We start from the raw sequence: 19,354 nt of genomic DNA on the forward strand, positions 1-19,354 counted from the left end.
GCAGTATTTTTACACATATAATTCACTTCAAAATATAAACTGAACAAAAATGCAAATGCAACACTTTTGTTTTTGCTCCCATTTTTCATGAGCTGAACCCAAACATCTAACACATTTTCTGGACATACAAAAGACCTATTTATGTCAAATGTTGTTGACAAATCTGTCTAAATCTGTGTTAGTGAGCACTTCTCTTTTGCTGAGATAATCCATCTCACCTCACAGGTGTGGCTTATCAAGATGTTGATTAGACAGCATGATTACTGCACAGGTGTGCCTTAGGCTGGCCATAATAAAAGGCCAAGTGTTGCAGGACAAGCCAAACAAGTACAAAAATGCTATTTATAGTCCAAGAAATAGAGTAATTAAGTGTTTAAATACAACTTTGTACCCTGTACCCTACAAAATCATACACGCCCCAAATGCACTTGCTTTGTACGCTTCAGGCAATGCACCATAGGTCATCAAGATAGGACACTTAAGCTGATTGGACAAGGATCACTTATTAAACTCATGCGGTGCACTTCATGAACAAAAACACAACAGTACCCAGATGTTGCAAACAACCCTGGAAATTTGATTCGCCTGCACATAGTTCACGATGGAAATTGAGCTTCGCGTGCATCCTGCAGTTGGAGCTTTCCTCGTTTTTCTCCCTTTTTGCAAGTCACATTTCAGATAAGGTCTAACTGTCTTTGTATCTATTCATGTCACATCTCTTTCTTCGAGAAGAATTAAATCACGCACCTTGAGACACGTTGTGAAAACTCTGTTGTCATAGGTTTGGTGGTTACCTGTTGGCAGCGCTGCCACACGTACGGTTACTTTTGCAGCCAGGCTGGCCTGGACAATCCGTGTGGGTGAGAGACTCACAATGACTGAATGGGTGTAAGGTCATTAGTTTGGCCTCCTGCCAATAGGAAAAGGTCATTGAGTAAAATGTCACAATCCAAACACACTGCAGGGTGGTCTGGATTTTCTTTTCTTTTTTTTTTTTTATTTTCTTTTTTTACATAGTGAATGTCATAAGATTCCAGATCCAATCCTGCCGCAGCCTCCTGACCACATGGGCACATAATGACTTTGCAGAAAGTTGGACGGTTCCGTGGATTGAAAATGTGCCGATTCCCGTGACTGTTTGATGAGTGTGAAATGTTGGCTTTGTCACCATTCTCTCTCAGGAAATGGAGATATGTGTTTGATGATGGAGTGCCAGATAGCATGATATTGCATTTTCCCAGAAGCATGCGGGGAAGCCGATGAGAGCGCTGTAGTGCCTTTGACAACAGCAGACCTCATTGTGGGAAGTTGCTTTTCTCTCCAAATACAATTAGGTGGCTGTGAGTAAAATGCATGATCGTTCTTGCAGGATACAAGCAGCTGTGTATATCCATGATGACACACACACACACACACACACACACACACACACACACAAATACACTCCCTGTGTTTTCTCTTTATTCATATTGGCTCTTCATGTTGTCTAAAATTTATAGATTTCCTTTTTTCTCCTCTCATTTCCTTGTTATCTGTGAGCCTTTGCAGCAGATATCCATCTGTGAGCGTGCAGTGATTTCAAACAGAGACACACTTGAGCAACACATAGCACACACACACTTTACGGACGTGCTTGTGCACATTTGCACATAGATTTTCTTTGCAGGGCAGGCGTGGATTGAATACAGCAGAATCACATTATTGCTGATGTATGGTTTTGTGCTTGGAGCAGTGCACTTCTCCTCCTGCACACCAGCTTTATCAAAGTGAGAGAGATGAACTAGGCAGAAAAAAGTAAAATGCAAGCAGACTTTGTCTTCATTGTTTGACGTTTAATCAGCCCAAGGTATGGACTCTGTCGACAAGAAATCACTGCTCTCTGAAAGGACAGTCCGCTACAAGTTCTTCACTTTTTTACTGTTTGAAGTCAATGTGTCAGGCTCAAGGCACTGGAGCCAAATCCAGCCATGATGACCCCAACATGGAACAAATCATATGTGACTTATTAGTATATGTGTCTCCCCCTCCCTCCCTTTCCAGTTTCAGTACCCTGGGGACATTGCAGTACAACATGGGGGGGGGGACACTAAGCATGCAAGCATGTATTTAGTGTGGGTGATTAAAGCCAAAATTGTGTGTAAAAAGGCCTTAACCCTATGGTCACATTAGCTACAAATGACAGCGACGTGCTGGCTTTGTCACTTGATGGAGGTTTGTGTGGCGTGCACGCTAACATCTCCATAAGATGTCTTGTAAATCACTTCAGAGGTGTTATCTGATTACAAAGACAGCATTTTTGGATTTAGAAGTGTTTATTTCTGGCTAACATTTACAAAATATATGAGGAAAAATACAGAAATAAGCTGTTTTTGTAGTATTTTCCATCATCCTGGTTTATTTGGTTTGAGCGAGCAGCTAGCTGACGTCACACCGCCTTTCTTTACTCCGAATGGCAGTCGCCGTGTTGCATCTCTCAGCATTTCCATAAAATAGACTTATTATTATTATTTTGGCCCCGCCTAGCTGGCGGCATATGGACCGTTGTCTCTTGCCGCTGTATTTTCTGATTGAAAACAAACAGCAAGTCTCCCTTTGCCTTTGTCGCTTGTAGCTAATGTGACCGTAGGGTAACGGCCAGTTTTCATTTCCGCTGCTCGTTAGCGTCGTCTCGACTGACCGTCAGAGGAAGTTGCGTTGTTGTTTGCCTTTGCAGTTCTACATCACCAGTAGGTACAGCTGTACACACTGGTGCCACAAAACGCACAAGTTGTAGTAGAAGCCTGGCAGTCAAACTATTTATTTTTAACCCTGATAGCCTAGCATAGCGTAGCATGTTATTTATTTCCTGTGTTGTCACAGAAAGCAATTTCCTGGGCTTCCTGTGTGCTAAAATTCATCTGCGTTTCTCGATATTTCATGCAAATGTTGAGGTTCCATTTTTGGTTTGTTATTTTGTTATATTTCAAGCCTGTCACACAACTGCAGCGGTAAATTCAGACAATCAGCTTCTTTCAACCTGCAGCAGAGATGACATGCTGTTCAGGCTCGGCGGGGGTGCATGTCAACACGTCAAAAAGCCTCCGCATTGTTTGATTACCCGTCAATCTCTGCCAGGGATGGTGCAGATGTACTGCAGCACTGAAGTACAACCTGGCCTTTGGACAGGTTGGATCCACCAGGGCCAGCTGGGGACTTTCAGACGAGTGATGAGTTAAAGGAAAAAACTAAAAAAAAAAAAAGGGAAGAGAAATAGAAGGAATGCAGATACTCCCACACGGTGGAATGCACGATCAAATGAAAAGCATCAGAGGGCTGATGTATTTGCTGCAGACTCTACACACCACAAATGTAAATATGCATATGTCTATAATGCTGTTTTTGAATATGTATGACTTCATCGTATGACTTCTATGTGACTTGGTTATAAACCATTCATACCAATCAATCACAAATATTTTGCTGATCAACGTATGACTTGCATCATCCATCTAGATATTTTGGTTGTTGAGATATACCAAAAAAGTGTGTTTTTTTATACCATATTTTCCTTGACGAGCTTCGAGCAAACTACTCCAAAATCTAATCATCTCTAGATATTTGTCCAAGTAATTTTCCCACCAAGGTGGATCCATCTAGGCTACTTGGTTGTTGAGATATACCAAAAAATGTGTTTTTTATACCATAATTTCCTTGACCTTGATCTTTGACCTTTGACCAAACTACTCCAAAATCTAATCACCTCTAGATGTTTGTCCAAGTAATATTCCCACCATGTTTGATCCATCTAGACTATGTGGTTGTTGATATATATATATATATATATATATATATATATATATATATATATATATATATATATATATATATATATATATATATATAAAGGTTTTTTTGTACCACATTTTCCTTGACCTTTAACTGAACTACTCCAATATCTAAAATATCTACTCCAGTGTTAGACAGTACCAATCTTTAAAACAACATATGGTTGAATATTCCTTGGAAGAATAGAGCTTGATCTTCCAGCTGGAGGTGGTCAGACCCAGTGGTGGTGAATTATTATCGCGAGCCACCAAAAACCTGATCTAAATGAGAGAAATCTTGTAGCTAAAGAGCCGTATGCAAGCCAGTGTTCACAGGGACGGGTCATCAGTCAGTGATTGTAACGTTGCCAGATCAGTCACTGAGGCAAGTTATTTTCCAGCTCACCCCAATCCAGATGCAACTCCAGCCTCTCTAACCAAGATCAAATCAAATCAATTTTATTTATATAGCGCCAAATCACAACAAACAGTTGCCCCAAGGTGCTTTATATTGTAAGGCAAAAGCCATACAGTAATTACAGAAAAACCCCAACGGTCAAAACGACCCCCTATGAGCAAGCACTTGGCGACAGTGGGAAGGAAAAACTCCCTTTTAACAGGAAGAAACCTCCAGCAGAACCAGGCTCAGGAAGGGGCAGTCTTCTGCTGGGACTGGTTGGGGCTGAGGGAGAGAACCAGGAAAAAGACATGCTGTGGAGGGGAGCAGAGATCAATCACTAATGATTAAATGCAGAGTGGTGCATACAGAGCAAAAACAGAAAGGAACACTCAGTGCATCATGGAAATCCCCCAGCAGTCTAAGTCTATAGCAGCATAACTAAGGGATGGTTCAGGGTCACCTGATCCAGCCCTAACTATAAGCTTTAGCAAAAAGGAAAGATGGGACCTGATTATTCAAAACCTTATAAGTAAGAAGAAGAATTTTAATTTCTATTCTAGAATTAGCAGGAAGCCAATGAAGAGAGGCCAATATGGGTGAAATATGCTCTCTCCTTCTAGTCCCCGTCAGTACTCTAGCTGCAGCATTTTAAATTAACTGAAGGCTTTTCAGGGAACTTTTAGGACAACCTGATAATAATGAATTACAATAGTCCAGCCTAGAGGAAATAAATGCATGAATTAGTTTTCAGCATCACTCTGAGACAAGACCTTTCTAATTTTAGAGATATTGCACAAATGCAAAAAAGCAGTCCTACATATTTGTTTAATATGCGCATTGAATGACATATCCTGATCAAAAATGACTCCAATATTTGTCACAGTATTACTAGAGGTCAGGGTAATGCCATCCAGAGTAAGGATCTGGTTAGACACCATGTTTCTAAGATTTGTGGGGCCAAGTACAATAACTTCAGTTTTATCTGAGTTTAAAAGCAGGAAATTAGAGGTCATCCATGTCTTTATGTCTGTAAGACATTCCTGCAGTTTAAACTAATTGGTGTGTGTCCTCTGGCTTCATGGATAGATAAAGCTGGGTATCATCTGCGTAACAATGAAAATTTAAGCAATGCTGTCTAATAATACTGCCTAAGGGAAGCATGTATAAAGTGAATAAAATTGGTCCTAGCACAGAACCTTGTGGAACTCCATAATTAACCTGTCTGTGAAGAAGATTCCCCATTTACATGAACAAATTGTAATCTATTAGATAAATATGATTCAAACCACCGCAACGCAGTGCCTTTAATACCTATGGCATGCTCTAATCTCTGTAATAAAATTTTAGATGCCCCATTATCCAGCAAAGAGTTCTTACGTTCCTGCGGAGACTGCACGTATGTTGATCTAAATTCACACCAACCCACACATGATAGAACCACACTCATCCTCTGGCCAGGAAAGGCTTCACTTCACATTTACAGGAACCTTTACCACCCCTCTGCCTTTCATCCTACTTTCTGCTCAGATTGCATGCCCTGTAAAGTGCAAAGTGGAGTTGGACACGCCCCAAATGCTGTTGTGCTATGTGCTAAAGATCATCAAGATAGGTGGTGTTCGAACTCCGGTAGAGTTCCAGATCCTTGTGTAATCAATGCCAGGGTGCAATGAAGCTGTTGTGGCAGCACACGGTGGCCCAACACCTTACTAAGACACTTTAAATTGGCTTTTCCTTGACTTTATCACCCATCTGTAGGAGACACACACCGTCCACTAGGCAACCGAACAAGCTAAAGGCTGCAGTTTTGCTGTTTCTTTCCCTTTATCTCCCTGCTGTGAGTGCGGTTGAGTTCCATGGTCTCGGCAGTTTCCTTTTTCAGCTTCACAACTGTAATGTTTTCATCCGCTTCACTCCTTTTTCTCAGCTTCATTATAAACACCTACACCAGGTTGGGTAGATGTTCTCCAAGATGGCCTTGAATCCACCTAATTTGCCTGCACGTCTCTCTCCCTGATCTCCCAGCTCTTTCCAGCCTTCCCTCTTTCTTCTGTCTCTCTTCAACACATCCCAGAATCCAACTATAAGTTGTGTGTTAATTATTCTTTGTGTTGCCATGCCGATCCATAATAACAGTGTGTCCGAGAGCCTGACTGCACCTGTACGGCACACTGTATGTTCAGCAGTATTCAAAAAATGACTGTTTTTTTGTTGTTATGTAACAGTTTTTTTCAACAAAATGACTTAATTCAATGACTGGCCGTTAATTTGACATTTGTCAGCTGTCTGCAGGCCGCTCGGTGTCAGTTTGGCACTCGTGATTCGCTTTGATTTTGCTCTGTGATGGAGCAGAAGTCAGTTTGCTTACAGGTGAAAGCTGTCAAGCAGCTTTTCTTTCCAAGACTCATTGGCAGCAGCGACTGTAGCGGTCTGAAAACAGTTATACTTTCCCTACAGGTAGAAATAATGGCAGGTCACAGAAAGGACACTGTTTCTAAACACCCTCACCATTCTCTCGCTGCAGTGCCAACTCCAGAAGATTTGTCTCCCTCGTCGTCCGTGCCCAAGACCACCGCCGTTATCACCACGACGGCAGCCTCCACCCTGAAGGGGCACGCTGGTACCACGGTAGCCGGGGCAGACCCCAGGGATGGTAGAGACCCGTTTGAAGATTCTCGTAGTTCAGGTACAGCCGAGCCCACCATCCCTGAATTGCAGCCCGCACCTAGACGCTTCTGTGAGGTGACCAGGAGGAGAGCCATCGACTGGCCCCAGACTCACACTGGAACCACGGTGGAGCGGCCCTGTCCCAAAGGGACCAGAGGTAGGCTGACTGTAGAGGGCAGCATGGATGTGAGTGGACAGGGTACTCACACGCAGCTTGGTCTGCTATCAGTCGGGGTGGGTGACACACCGGTGTCACAGTCTTAATCGGTGGGAAAATGAGCCACAACATGGCCTGTGCAACACCGTCAACACTGTGAGAAATCAAGCCAATGAGAACATGACGCCAAACAAAAACTAACACAGATTAAATAATGTGTTTGTATGTGGGGGGTATTATGTTATTTCTCACATGAAGAAATAACAGTCATAGAAATATCAACCATATCTCTGACTTTTCATGACATTTCACAATGCCATAGTTAGTTAGTTTGTGATATCATCATGAAATGTTGATTTTTTTTTTTTTTTTTTTGGTTATGTATCATAAACTAATTTTGTGATAGTATCACAAAATAATAGGTCACAAATGGCGTGGAGTTGAGGAGCCACCATGTGGTGTTTGAGTTGGGGTTAGGGCATACTGTTAAACTGTGATTCCGCTGTGTGAACACACAAAGCTAATGCATGATGTGCTCATTTCAGTCTTAACAAACAATAATTAAACCCAGACACGGATCTTTGAGTATACTTTGTGGGAGCAGATTTGAAAATGGCAATAGTTAAATTCATGCTCAGATAAGATAATTATTAAAGGGGTAGTATTGTGCAAAAACAGTCCATGTGCGTGACAGATGTAATGGAAATACACTCCAAACCCTCCCATGTCTTCCAATTGATAATACTGCATTCCAAGTAGTTTAAAAAAAAAATTACATAACAGGACAGGAAATGCCCCCCACCACCACCACCACCAAAATGATAATATGATAAAATAAATGATAATTTTATGACATTTCACCCACCCCAAAATTGACAGGTGAACATTGAGTTTCACTGTATGCTGATGACTTATTAATAAACACATCAGACTGATGTGGTTGTTTTTCAAAGTATTCCAATTAACAATAAAGCCAAACAAATCACTGAAAATAATTCTTTTAGTATACGAGGGCTGTCAATAAAGTAACGGTCCTTTTTATTTTTTTCAAAAACTATATGGATTTCATTCATATGTTTTTACGTCAGACATGCTTGAACCCTCGTGCGCATGCGTGAGTTTTTCCACGCCTGTCGGTGACGTCATTCGCCTGTGAGCACTCCTTGTGGGAGGAGTCGTCCAGCCCCTCGTCGGAATTCCTTTGTCGGATTTCCTTTGTCGGCTCACGCGACGCTCCGCCACAGGAAAAACACCTCTGTTGAAAGCCTTAAGGACAAGTTGGAACATGTCCTGCTGTTAAACAATTTCTCATATACTCACTCCACTGAAAGCCATCAAAAGCCGCCTGGATTTTACAAATGGTTATCAACACGGAGGTGTTTTTCCTGTGCCGCCGCACCGCGTCGGCTGCGTCCCAACGTGCGGATCCGTCCGCACGTCTTTCATTAAAAAAATCTCCTTTAACAGTGGAATATCCGGATAAAATGCTGAAACCGACTTCTTCTGAAACTTCTCTGTTCTCTCACGACGTCCTGGATCAATAGAGCCTGAAATGTGGAGGTTTTCAGCTTGAACAGGCTGACGACGGCGCCTGAGAGCGCTGAGCGACGTCTCGCACCGTGGGAAGTCCTTAAAGCGACAGAATCACCTCAAAATCTCTCATCAGCCGTTAAAATTTTCACTGAAAACCAGCTTAATTTTTCGAACCGTGTCCACTTCGATGTGTCTCACAGGTTTAGAAAACATTTTGATCAAACAACGCGCCAGTCTCTCAGCAACTTCTCAGACAAAGGAATTCCGACGAGGGGCTGGACGACTCCTCCCACAATGAGTGCTCACAGGCGAATGACATTACTGACAGGCGTGGAAAAACTCACGCATGCACACGAGGGTTCAAGCATGTCTGACGTAAAAACATATGAATGAAATCCATATAGTTTTTGAAAAAAATAAAAAGGACCGTTGCTTTATTGACAGACCTCGTATGTCAAACAGGTTTTAAAAGAGTTTAACTAAGAATTACATAATTATTCTTTCTTTTGTTTTTAAGCAAATTTTATATCGTAACATGAAAATGTTAAAGTAGACTTTCAATGATGAGATGACCTGTATCTACCATTAGCTGGAAAAAAATCAACATTATTAAAATGGATGTATTGCCTAAATTTCTATACCTGTGCAAGTACCTGCCACTTTTTCTGGTAACCTGTTTTATACAGTGAAGGAAAAATCAAAGGATGTGTAGAGAATATCATGAAAGAAAAAGTCAAGACCGAGTGTTGGCGGTGAAAAGTCTGATTTACCTGGCAGCAGACATAAAAAAATGTTTTACCGCTTCAATGTCCCAGATTGTTACTGGTGTGCAACACAGGTTAGGTCTTACAGAGCCATATAATTTTTAGATATTTGCCTTCAAGCAACTGTTTGTTTGTTTGTTTGTTTGTTTGTTTGTTTGTTTGTTTGTTTGACAGGAATTGTCCCGTTAGTGCAGCAAGGATTATGGAAAATTACAGAAAGTGTGCAATAATTATGTAAACAAAATTGGGCAGGTGCATAAATTTGGGCACCCTTGTCATTTTATTTATTTGAATACATTTAGCACTAATTATTGGAACACAAAAGTGGTTTGGTAAGCTCACTGACCCTTGACCTCCTTACACAGGTGAATCCATTCATGAGAAAGGGTATTTAAGGTGGCCATTTGCAAATGTTTCTCCTCTTGGCATTTCTTCCAATGAGTGGCAACCTGGGAGCCTCTAAACAACTCTCAAATGACCTGAAAACAAAGACAACATCATGGTTTAGGGGAAGGAAACAAAAAGCTATCGCAGAGATTTCAGCTGTCAGTTTCCACTGTGAGGAACATAGTGAGGAAATGGAAGACCACAGGCACAGTACTAGTTAAGGCCCGAAGTGGCAGGTCAAGAAAATCTTAGATAAGCTGCAGCGAAGGATGATGAGAACAGTCATAGTCAACCCACAGACCTGCTCCAAAGACCTACAACATGATCTTGCTGCAGATAGTGTCTCAACTATACAGCGCACTTTGCACAGAGATGCTGTATGATGGTGTAATGCAGAGGAAGCCTTTTCTGCATATACGCCACAAACAGAGTCGCTTGAGTTTTGCTAAAGCGCATTTGGACAAGTCAGCTTCATTTTAGAATAAGGTGCTGTGGACTGATGAAACTAAAATTGAGTTATTAGGACACAAGGGGTGGTATGCATGGCTAAAAAAGAACACAGCATTCCAAGAAAAACACTTGCTACCTACAGTAAAATTTGTAAGTGGTTCCATCATGCTGTGTGGCTGTGTGGCCAGTGCAGGTACTGGGAATCTTGTTAAAGTTGAGGGTCACATGGATTCCAGTCAATATCAGCAGATTCTTGAGAACAATGTTCAAGAATCAGTGACAAAGGTGAAGTTGCGCCAGGGCTGGATCTTTCAACAAGACAACGACCCTAAACACTGCTCAAAATCTACTAAGGCATTCATGCAGAGGAACAAGTACAACGTTCTGGAATGGCCATCTCAGTCCCCAGACCTGAATATTATTGAAAATCTGTGGTGTGATTTTAAGCGGGCTGTCCATGCTCAGAAATCAACAAACCTGAGATGTTTTGTATAGAAGAATGGTCCAAAATACCTTCATCCAGAATCCAGACTCTCATTGGAAGCTATAGGAAGCATTTAGAGGCTGTTATTTCTGCAAAAAGAGGATCTACTAAATATTGATGTATTTTTTTCTGTTGAGGTGCCCAAATTTATGCACCTGCCTAATTGTGTTTAAATAATTATTGCACACTTTCTGTAAATCCTATAAACTTAATTTCCTTTCTGAAATATCACTGTGTTTGTCTGCTATATGATATATTTAACTGAAATTGCTGATCCAGACAAGCCATGATTTATAAAGGAAAATCATGGAAATCATCAGGGGTGCTCAAACGTTTGCATACAACTGTAATTATGGTAACAGAACATATTAAATCAAAGTGGGTAACGAATCAGGAACCATCATTTCTGGGAACATTCGGGTCAGAGCTTTGAGTAAGGTCAGTGGAACTTCTTGTGCCTGTCTGAACCTGATGTCCTCAGTCCTGCATCGAGCTGACTTTAGTAAATTCAGGCAGTCCAAAATAACCCAAAAACAACACATCAGTGTTGCAAGCCTCAGATGCTAACCTGATCCATGCTTTTGGTTTAGGCATTTTCTAAAATAAGTTCTGGCAGTTGATCTTAGACCCTTTTAAATTTAGCATTTGATTTAAATATTCAAGCAGATGCATAAATGGACATATTCTGAGCTTCAAATGAGAACATTATTCTTACTAACAGAAAAGAAAATGATATCACTTTTCCAACTCTGTTATCCCAAAGATTATTATTAGAATGTAAATCATCAAAGCCACCAAAAGCTTGTAAGGCTGAGTGATTTGATTTTTTAAATACAGCTGTAAATAAATTAAATATGCCACCAGAGGCCCACTCCAGAAACGCTCTATACCCTTCACTCAGATAAATGTACTCACATAATAAAAATGGTCAAATATTCATGTGTTGCACCGTTTGTATGCTTTGAAATCAGTGAGGTTTACAGTGATGGGCACCGCTAACTGAAAAGTTACCTTCAATAACCACTAATCCTGTTACTGAAATGTTAACTGATGTAACTGACGCTAACACAGAAGGCTAAATTTTTCCTTATGAATTTAGTTTTGTAGAGGAGTAGAGCTGTAATCAAGCATATTAGGACAGGAGGACAACGTGAGCATGCAGCCACCTGTATAAGTCCAGGCCCGGTCACACAGCAGTTAACGAAGGGCAACGAAGCCTAAACGAAACAAGAAATCTGGACTTTCGTTGGCATTGTTTAACCTTCACGCAGCTACGTTCCTGCAGCTGGCACTTCGTCAGGATTTTTAAACTGTCTAAAAACTTGAAAGAATACCGCTGAAAATCTCAGTTCGTCCGTATTCGTTTTCTTGTAGTTCTTGATGTTTTTTTAATCATTTGCTTAGTTTTTGTAATGTTAGCGTTTAGCTCGACTTTGTTCGACCAGCTCAGTGTTTTCATACAGTGCAGAAGCCGGTTTGTGAGCGCTGCTGCCGCCGCTGCATTCATGTACCGTCAGAAATTACAGGGCAAACTCAGCCTGTTTGCTTGGATTTTTTTTTTTTATCTGGGTGGGGGATCAGCTTCACTGGGCTCAGGCACCTTATATAGGCCAGAATTAATCTTTTGTGTGGGTACAGTTAATTATTTTAACAAAAATAAAATGAAAACCATGCTCCTGCCACAAACAACTGCTGAATTTGAGACAACAAAAAATGCGTGCAATTTCTGACGGTACTTGAACGCAGCAGTGGCAGCAGCAGCTCATGCGTGCGTTTATTATTTTTTATTAAATATAACAGTATGAGTGTAGGAATGACAGTGCAGCCCTTATATACATGTGGCAACAGGTAGATGATTCAGATGATTATATAAGAGCTGTTCTGGAAGGCAGAATTCACGTTGTGGATCAGCTGCTCAGTGATCAGCTGGTGGAAATAACCGCACATGGAGAGTCAATGTGCGGTGTTCACACAAACTGATCAATTTACTGCTCTGATATATTCAATCGTCTTTACACATATTTATTCCCCCTTTGGCAGTTTTCTGTTATAAATCAATATATATGGCTTAGTGACGTAATACAGTGAAATAGCAGCCACCACTGCACACCAGCTTTTTTTTTTTTTTTTTTTAATTGGAGCAAGACAGAGCACGCAGCATGCTGTCAGTCTGAACCAGACAGTGAGGGTTCTGATGATGGAGATGATCCCTATTTTGTTCTGGATGAGGAACCAGAGCAGGTGGATCCACCGACATGCGCACAGATCTCCACAGTGGGTCAGATCGCGTGCTTCTGTTTGTAGCTTCTCCAGGACTCAGGCGCTATGAGCTCCGTCCCAGCGCTGAGTCCTGGAACGCAGAGCAGGATGCAGTCACACACTGCTCCACACGTGGTTCTACCAGACAATCCTGGAAGAGGCTAACACTGCAGGATGCATAGCTGATTGCTAGGGCAGGATAAGATTGAACTAACTTAAGCATTATTAATAAATATGTTCTCTGAATTTAGTATATTCATCAATAAAATGTCCCCTGTGATGTTGGCATAAGCAACCTTTAAGCTCCAACATAAAGAAACATATGATTTTAGGGTTTACAAACCTTATTGGCTGTTAAACTTTATTTTAAAAAATATTCGCAGACTTAGATAGTGGAACTATATTCAATAGCAGCTAATTGGTCTGATAATTGATTTTCAGAGTTTGCTGAAAATGAAAAACTAAGTAGCAAGCCCTGATGATGTCAGATGAAGCCAATGCGTAAGTGCAGTTCCTTAAGTGGCCGCTTGAGGCTAAGCTCTGAAACAGAGCACATTCCCATAGAAGCTCATGTTAAAATGTCCAACTTTAGAGCAGAAATAAACATTTTTGCAGCCTCGTGCAAACGTTTTGGTCTCTATAGATAGTGCCCTCCTCTATGACAACTATACAGGTGGTGGTTTCTGTTTTTCCAAACTTGTTAGTTTAAGATGTTTTACGCTATAAAGTCACTTTAAGTAACATTGGCTGACTCCTCTTCTTGTCTTTAGCTCAGAGTCTGCTTGATGTGGCTGGTAGTGGAGGCTGTCTGTCATTTTTGAATATTGTATTACTAACACCTGGAATAATACAGCTTATTGCCAATGTTTCCCCTCTTTGCATCTCTTCTAATGAGTGGCAACATGGGAGCCTCTAAACAACTCTCAAATGACCTGAAAACAAAGATTGTTCAACATCATGGTTTAGGGGAAGGATACAAAAAGCTATCTCAGACATTTCAACTACCAGTTTCCACTGTAAGGAACATAGTGAGGAAATGGAAGGCCATAGGCACAGTACTAGTTAAGACCTGAAGTGGCAGGCCAAGAAAAATCTCAGATAAGCTGAAGTGAAGGAAGGTGAGAACAGTCATAGTCTAGCCACAGACCTGCTCCAAAGACCTACAACATGATCTTGCTGCAGATAGTATCTCTGTGCATCGTTCAACTATACAGCGCACTTTGCACAAAGAGATGCTGTATGATGCTGTAATGCAGAGGAAGCCTCTTCTGAGTTGCTTGAGGTATGCTAAAGCACATTTGGACAAGCCAGCTTCATTTTGGAATAATGTGCTGTGGACTGATGAAACTAAAATTGAGTTATTTGTACATAACAAGGGGCGGTATGCATGGCAGAAAAAGAACAGAGCATTCCAAGAAAAACACTTGCTATCTACAGTAAAATTTGGAGGTGGTTCCATTATGCTGTGGGGCTGTGTGGCCAGTGCAGGTACTGGGAATCTTGTTAAAGTTGAGGGTCACATGGATTCCAGTCAATATCAGCAGATTCTTGAGAACAATGTTCACGAATTAGTGACAATGTTGAAGTTGGGCCGGGGCTGGATATTTCAACAAGACAATGACCCTAAACACTGCTCAAAATCTACTAAGGCATTCATGCAGAGGAACAAGTACAACGTTCTGGAATGGCCATCTCAGTCCACAGACCTGAATATTATTGAAAAGCTGTGGTGTGATTTTAAGTGGGCTGTCCATGCTCGGAAACCAACAAACCTGAGATGTTTTGTAAAGAAGAATGGTCCAAAATACCTCCAACAATAATCCAGACTCTCATTGGAAGCTATGGGAAGCGTTTAGAGGCTGTTATTTCTGCAAAAGGAGGGTCTACTAAATATTGATGTATTTTTTCTGTTGGGGTGCCCAAATTTATGTACCTTCTTAATTTTGTTTAAAGAATTATTGCACACTTTCTGTAAATCCCTTCTCAAATATCACTGTGTTTGTCTGCTATATGATATATTTAATGGAAATCTCTGATCCACACAACCAATGATTTAGAAAGGAAAATCATGGAAATCATCAGGGGTACCTAAACGTATGCATACAACTATATATACAGACTATGTGGTAAATGTTAATATGCTTAAGTACAGGTTAGCAGATTAGCAGAACCTTGCCCCCCCCTCACCCCCCCCCCCCCATGATCCACACATTTTCTCATGTCTTCTTGAAACATCAAATCAACTATTATTATTGTTTTTTTTTTGTTTGTTTTTTTTTTTCTCATCACCGCATTTTAATGCTTGAATGCCCAAAATACATTTCTGGCCATGAAATGGGTGAGGTGTACAAAATAATGGAAACTTAACTTGCAATATTATTCCTGTGAGCATTGCAACGACAAAAGCTAAAGTCATAAAAAAATATAAAAATTACCGTGCACAGCCACATCTCTGTGACACAGTCTCAGCAAAATGTCAATGGTTAAAACCTCTCTCAAGTACAGCGTGTACTTTGTGTGGCCAAGCTGTTGTACTGGATTGCATTAAATGACACAGGTGTTTCTTTTGTTTTCTTCACCCTTTGTGAATTCACTTTTTTCCTGTTATTTGAGGAAATGGGGACTGTGTTTCCTTAGAGTCTCAGAATTACATGTATAGCATAAAATATATTATTATTGTTATTATTATTATTATTATAAAATGCTATTCTGTAAGAAGTCAACAGAAAAAAGTTTGTTGAATGGTACAATCCAAAACACTAACATCCACTTTCTTTTAATTATTTAACTGTCAATCGTGTGCATTCTAACGGTATAAATGACAGTTACTCTGCCTTTCTTTAAACTGCCTCTGGCATTGTAGGGAGTCAGTGTTTTCTGAGCAGGAATAAGGGCGACTTTGTGCTGAAGGTGGTTTTACAAGTTCGCTCGACAGCGATACTCGCATGCAGGAATCTCACACCTACTGCATTAACACGCTGTCATGGAGTCTGACTTAACTGTCAAAATATAACACAGGACCATCGGTGGAGTAACGCAACGAAAAAGAAAAAGATGTTTGGACTGTGGGCGTGAAAGGGGAATGAGTCTTGGGTTACACGTCCTGTCAGTGAAGTGCCGCTTATTTCTAAATTCTTGCGTTTCATACAGACGTGCGTTACGTGAGAGCATATGCACAGCGTTTACTGTTCCGACCTGTGTCTCTGTGATGACGGGGGACAAACAGTTTTTTTTTTTTACCAATTTATTTTTATTCACGTTCTCTGTGAAAAGGCTGGCAGGCTTTGACACAGTGTGGATACGGTTGTTGAGCCAAACGGTTTGCTGCACCAGAGAGCTTTGGATGAATGACGGATCAGCGGGAGAAACTGTATCTGAGCAAGGTTTTGGCTGGCATCCATTTGTTGTGTTTGTTCTTGTGGTACTACAGGCATCGCCTCCTTCCTCTGCACTGTGGCAGGATCCTGGGGCTCCAAAGGGCCAGACCTCAGCAACTGCACCTCCCACTGGGTGACTCAAGTGGCTCAAAAGGTAAACAGCACCGATATTGCAGGAAACAGAAGAAAGATTCCAGCGTGTCTTTTTTTTTTTTTTCCCTTTTTTTGCACTGTGGTTATTTTTGGCTTCCTTGTGTTTTCTTATTCCAGCATACAAGGGGGCCTAATAAGGTGCATAAAGGGAGGGTAGCTCTGTTTGTTTCCAGTCTGGCTATGATGAAGATTAGCAGCAGGAAAACCAAAAAAAAAAAAAAAGCAAGCGACCTAAAACATCAATGGTAAACACATCATTTTGTTGTCAGCTTCCCTGATTCAAAGAGCCAATGCTTCTCTTTTCCGGTGACTGTTCTGCTTTGATGTTCAACAGTGAAGCAGACGAAAATCCAACGCGTACACGTAACACTTTCAGGCGCCTCACTGCAGGAGAATGTGAAGCATAATGCAGTAAAAGAAGGATTTTTCTTTTTTGCAGCAAGTTCAGACAAACTCTGTGAGTGTTATTTGAAAGGCATTTTGGGAAACGAATGATTGAAGTAGGTTTGGAGTTTGGAGGCATTTCATGCATACCCCCCCACCCCCCGAGTAAGCTCCAGAAAGCCCCAGAAAGGAAAACTATGCAGAGACATTGCAGTTGTGACAATATAACAGCACATATTAGAATGGCAAAGACTATTCTACGATGGCGTATTAGGGCCATTCAAAGACAGGAAAAAAAAATGTTTTTTTAGTCACAAAGTTTAAAGTCACAAATATACAAGAATAAACATGCACGTTTACGAGAAATAACACGCTAATTTGCAAGATTAAAAACATGCAAATCTTCAAGAAAAAGTAGCAAATTTGCCACAATTAAACACGCAAATTTTCGAGATTATAAACATGCAAATATGTGAGAAAAAAGCAGCAAATTTGCAAGAAAAATGTAGCAAATTTTTCCAGATTAAACATGCACATTTTTGAGATTATAAACATGCAAATATGTGAGGAAAAAAGTATCACATTTAATGCTAGCTGCATTAACTTAATAATTTGATAAATAGCCAAATCAACATAACTAACATCCAGACTAGCTGTTACCTGCATTTGCATTAACTGCAAGCACAAGCATTATAGCATTATTTCTGTTATCTCTCAGACATTAAATATTGAAACCGCTGCACATGTATTAATTCTTTTTGACTGTAAAAACGTACATGATGAAGCCATTGTCCGGTCTCATTCCATCACTAAGGCGCCAATAGGCTGCAATTGCATGTGCAATTATGTACCTGTAGTTTTATGTGTTCTAATCTCGCGTTGTCTTTTTCTCGCAAATATACATGTTTATAATCTCGCAAATTTGCATGTTATTTCTCGTAAATTTGCATTTTTATACTATATTTGTGACTTTAAACTCGGAAATGTAATCTCCATTTATTTTTCCCCATCTTTGAATGGTCCTAATACGCTGTCGTACTGTTCGCCTAACCGTTGAGCAGATAAATATAATGTATTACCTTATTCGCCCAACCGTGATCGTGTATTTGACATGTTTTGTGCATCTAAACTACATTTTTTACACCACTTTTTAAAGGCTATATTGCGGCGTGAAAACCAGCATATGTTTAACACATTTAACGGCGCCATCTTTAATTATTGCGAAAAAACACCACAATGGATGAAAGCAGACAAACTTTAAAAGCATTTTGAACGGAAGCCTGTTAACGACGACAAAACAGTTTTTATGAACAAAATGCTGCTTGTTGGCTGTAAGATGGTGTTAGTTTGACACAGTTTCCTGGGTGTGATGAACCAAACAGAACTGCTTTAGATCACAGCCCGTCCACGGGCGGGGAACCCTCCCACAGCCTGCGAGAAAATATCCGCCCTTTTCCCCTACATTGAAACCGGAAGTGAACTCACAAGCACACTCATTGGTCGGTTGTGGTTGGGCGTATATGCTCGCGTCTTTAATTTATTGAACCAAGGGTTGGGCGTATAGCCACGCAATATTAGAATATAGACCACTGGCAAAGCTCAAGCAGGGTTGGTCAGGTTGGGGAGTATGTGGTGGTACCACAGATCGCTGCATCCAGCATATGACGTATCTGCCTTAGATCCTGGATGGGAATCACCCAAGCAGACTATCAGGTTGTTCCCATTTCTTAAAAGCAGCCAGGTGAAGTTTGGGCATCACCTTGGCCTTTTCCAGTTGCTGGGGTCCTCAAAACTCAGGCACCTGCGTGCTGCATCGTGCACAGAGGAATGAATCACAGGATCAAAATGAGGTAACCGATGTTCCCCCAAGCTACAAGTGACACTCCTCATCTGAGTCTTTCTAAGTAACCACACATTTGATACCAAGTCGTTGCAGCTGTACCCAAGGATCCTTTGAAGAGAATAATACCAAACTCATCCAGTTGCTACTTTATGCCACTGGTTAACATTCAGGTCTCCCAAGCGTGCAGTAAGACAGAAACCACCAGGACCCTAAAGACTGGGGTTGGCTATCCAGCTCGAGCCAGATTCAATGTGAATTCCTTTTGAGCCGGTTAGCCTTCAGACCTGTTTTTCAAATGCAGCTCATCCTACACACACATCCAAACTCAATCTGGCTCAGGCTGAAAGGGATGTGTCTTGGAGTGAGAGTGTGTGTATGGACATGGGTGCGTCAGTGTGTGACACATGAAAAGGGAACGCACCCAGTGGGTTTTCTTGGTGAGAAGGCGCTGCAGCGAGCGCTGCCATAGTGGAGAGAACGTCATGATCCCTGAACTTGCTGGATTCTAGCCACATTTGCATTCAGACTTCACCAAATCCCGCTCAAATCCGCCTCTAGATCTTCATTCTCCTGCAAAGATATCAGCGTCACCAAACACCTCTGTCCAACCACGTCATGACTCCATAAGCTGTTCCCAGGGCCTGGTTTCATGAAGCAGTCTATTCTTTCAGTCTACTAAACTTACTTAGTTGACTA

The 19,354-nt window shown here is 41.1% G+C and overlaps 1 protein-coding gene across 9 annotated transcripts in view; it reads left to right on the forward strand.

Annotated features, from left to right (window-relative positions):
• Positions 1–19,354, forward strand: part of LOC117521144 (adhesion G protein-coupled receptor L2-like) — a 186,710-nt gene that overhangs the window by 104,732 nt on the left and 62,624 nt on the right. For all 9 annotated transcript variants that reach the window (XM_034182481.1, XM_034182487.1, XM_034182483.1 and 6 more), the window contains 2 exons: positions 6,725–7,024; positions 16,332–16,432. In XM_034182481.1, coding sequence (XP_034038372.1) covers positions 6,725–7,024; positions 16,332–16,432 — 401 coding nt within the window. The remainder of the gene's footprint in view (positions 1–6,724; positions 7,025–16,331; positions 16,433–19,354) is intronic.

Source organism: Thalassophryne amazonica, chromosome 12 (genome assembly GCF_902500255.1).
Source record: "Thalassophryne amazonica chromosome 12, fThaAma1.1, whole genome shotgun sequence".
Lineage (NCBI taxonomy): Eukaryota > Metazoa > Chordata > Actinopteri > Batrachoidiformes > Batrachoididae > Thalassophryne > Thalassophryne amazonica.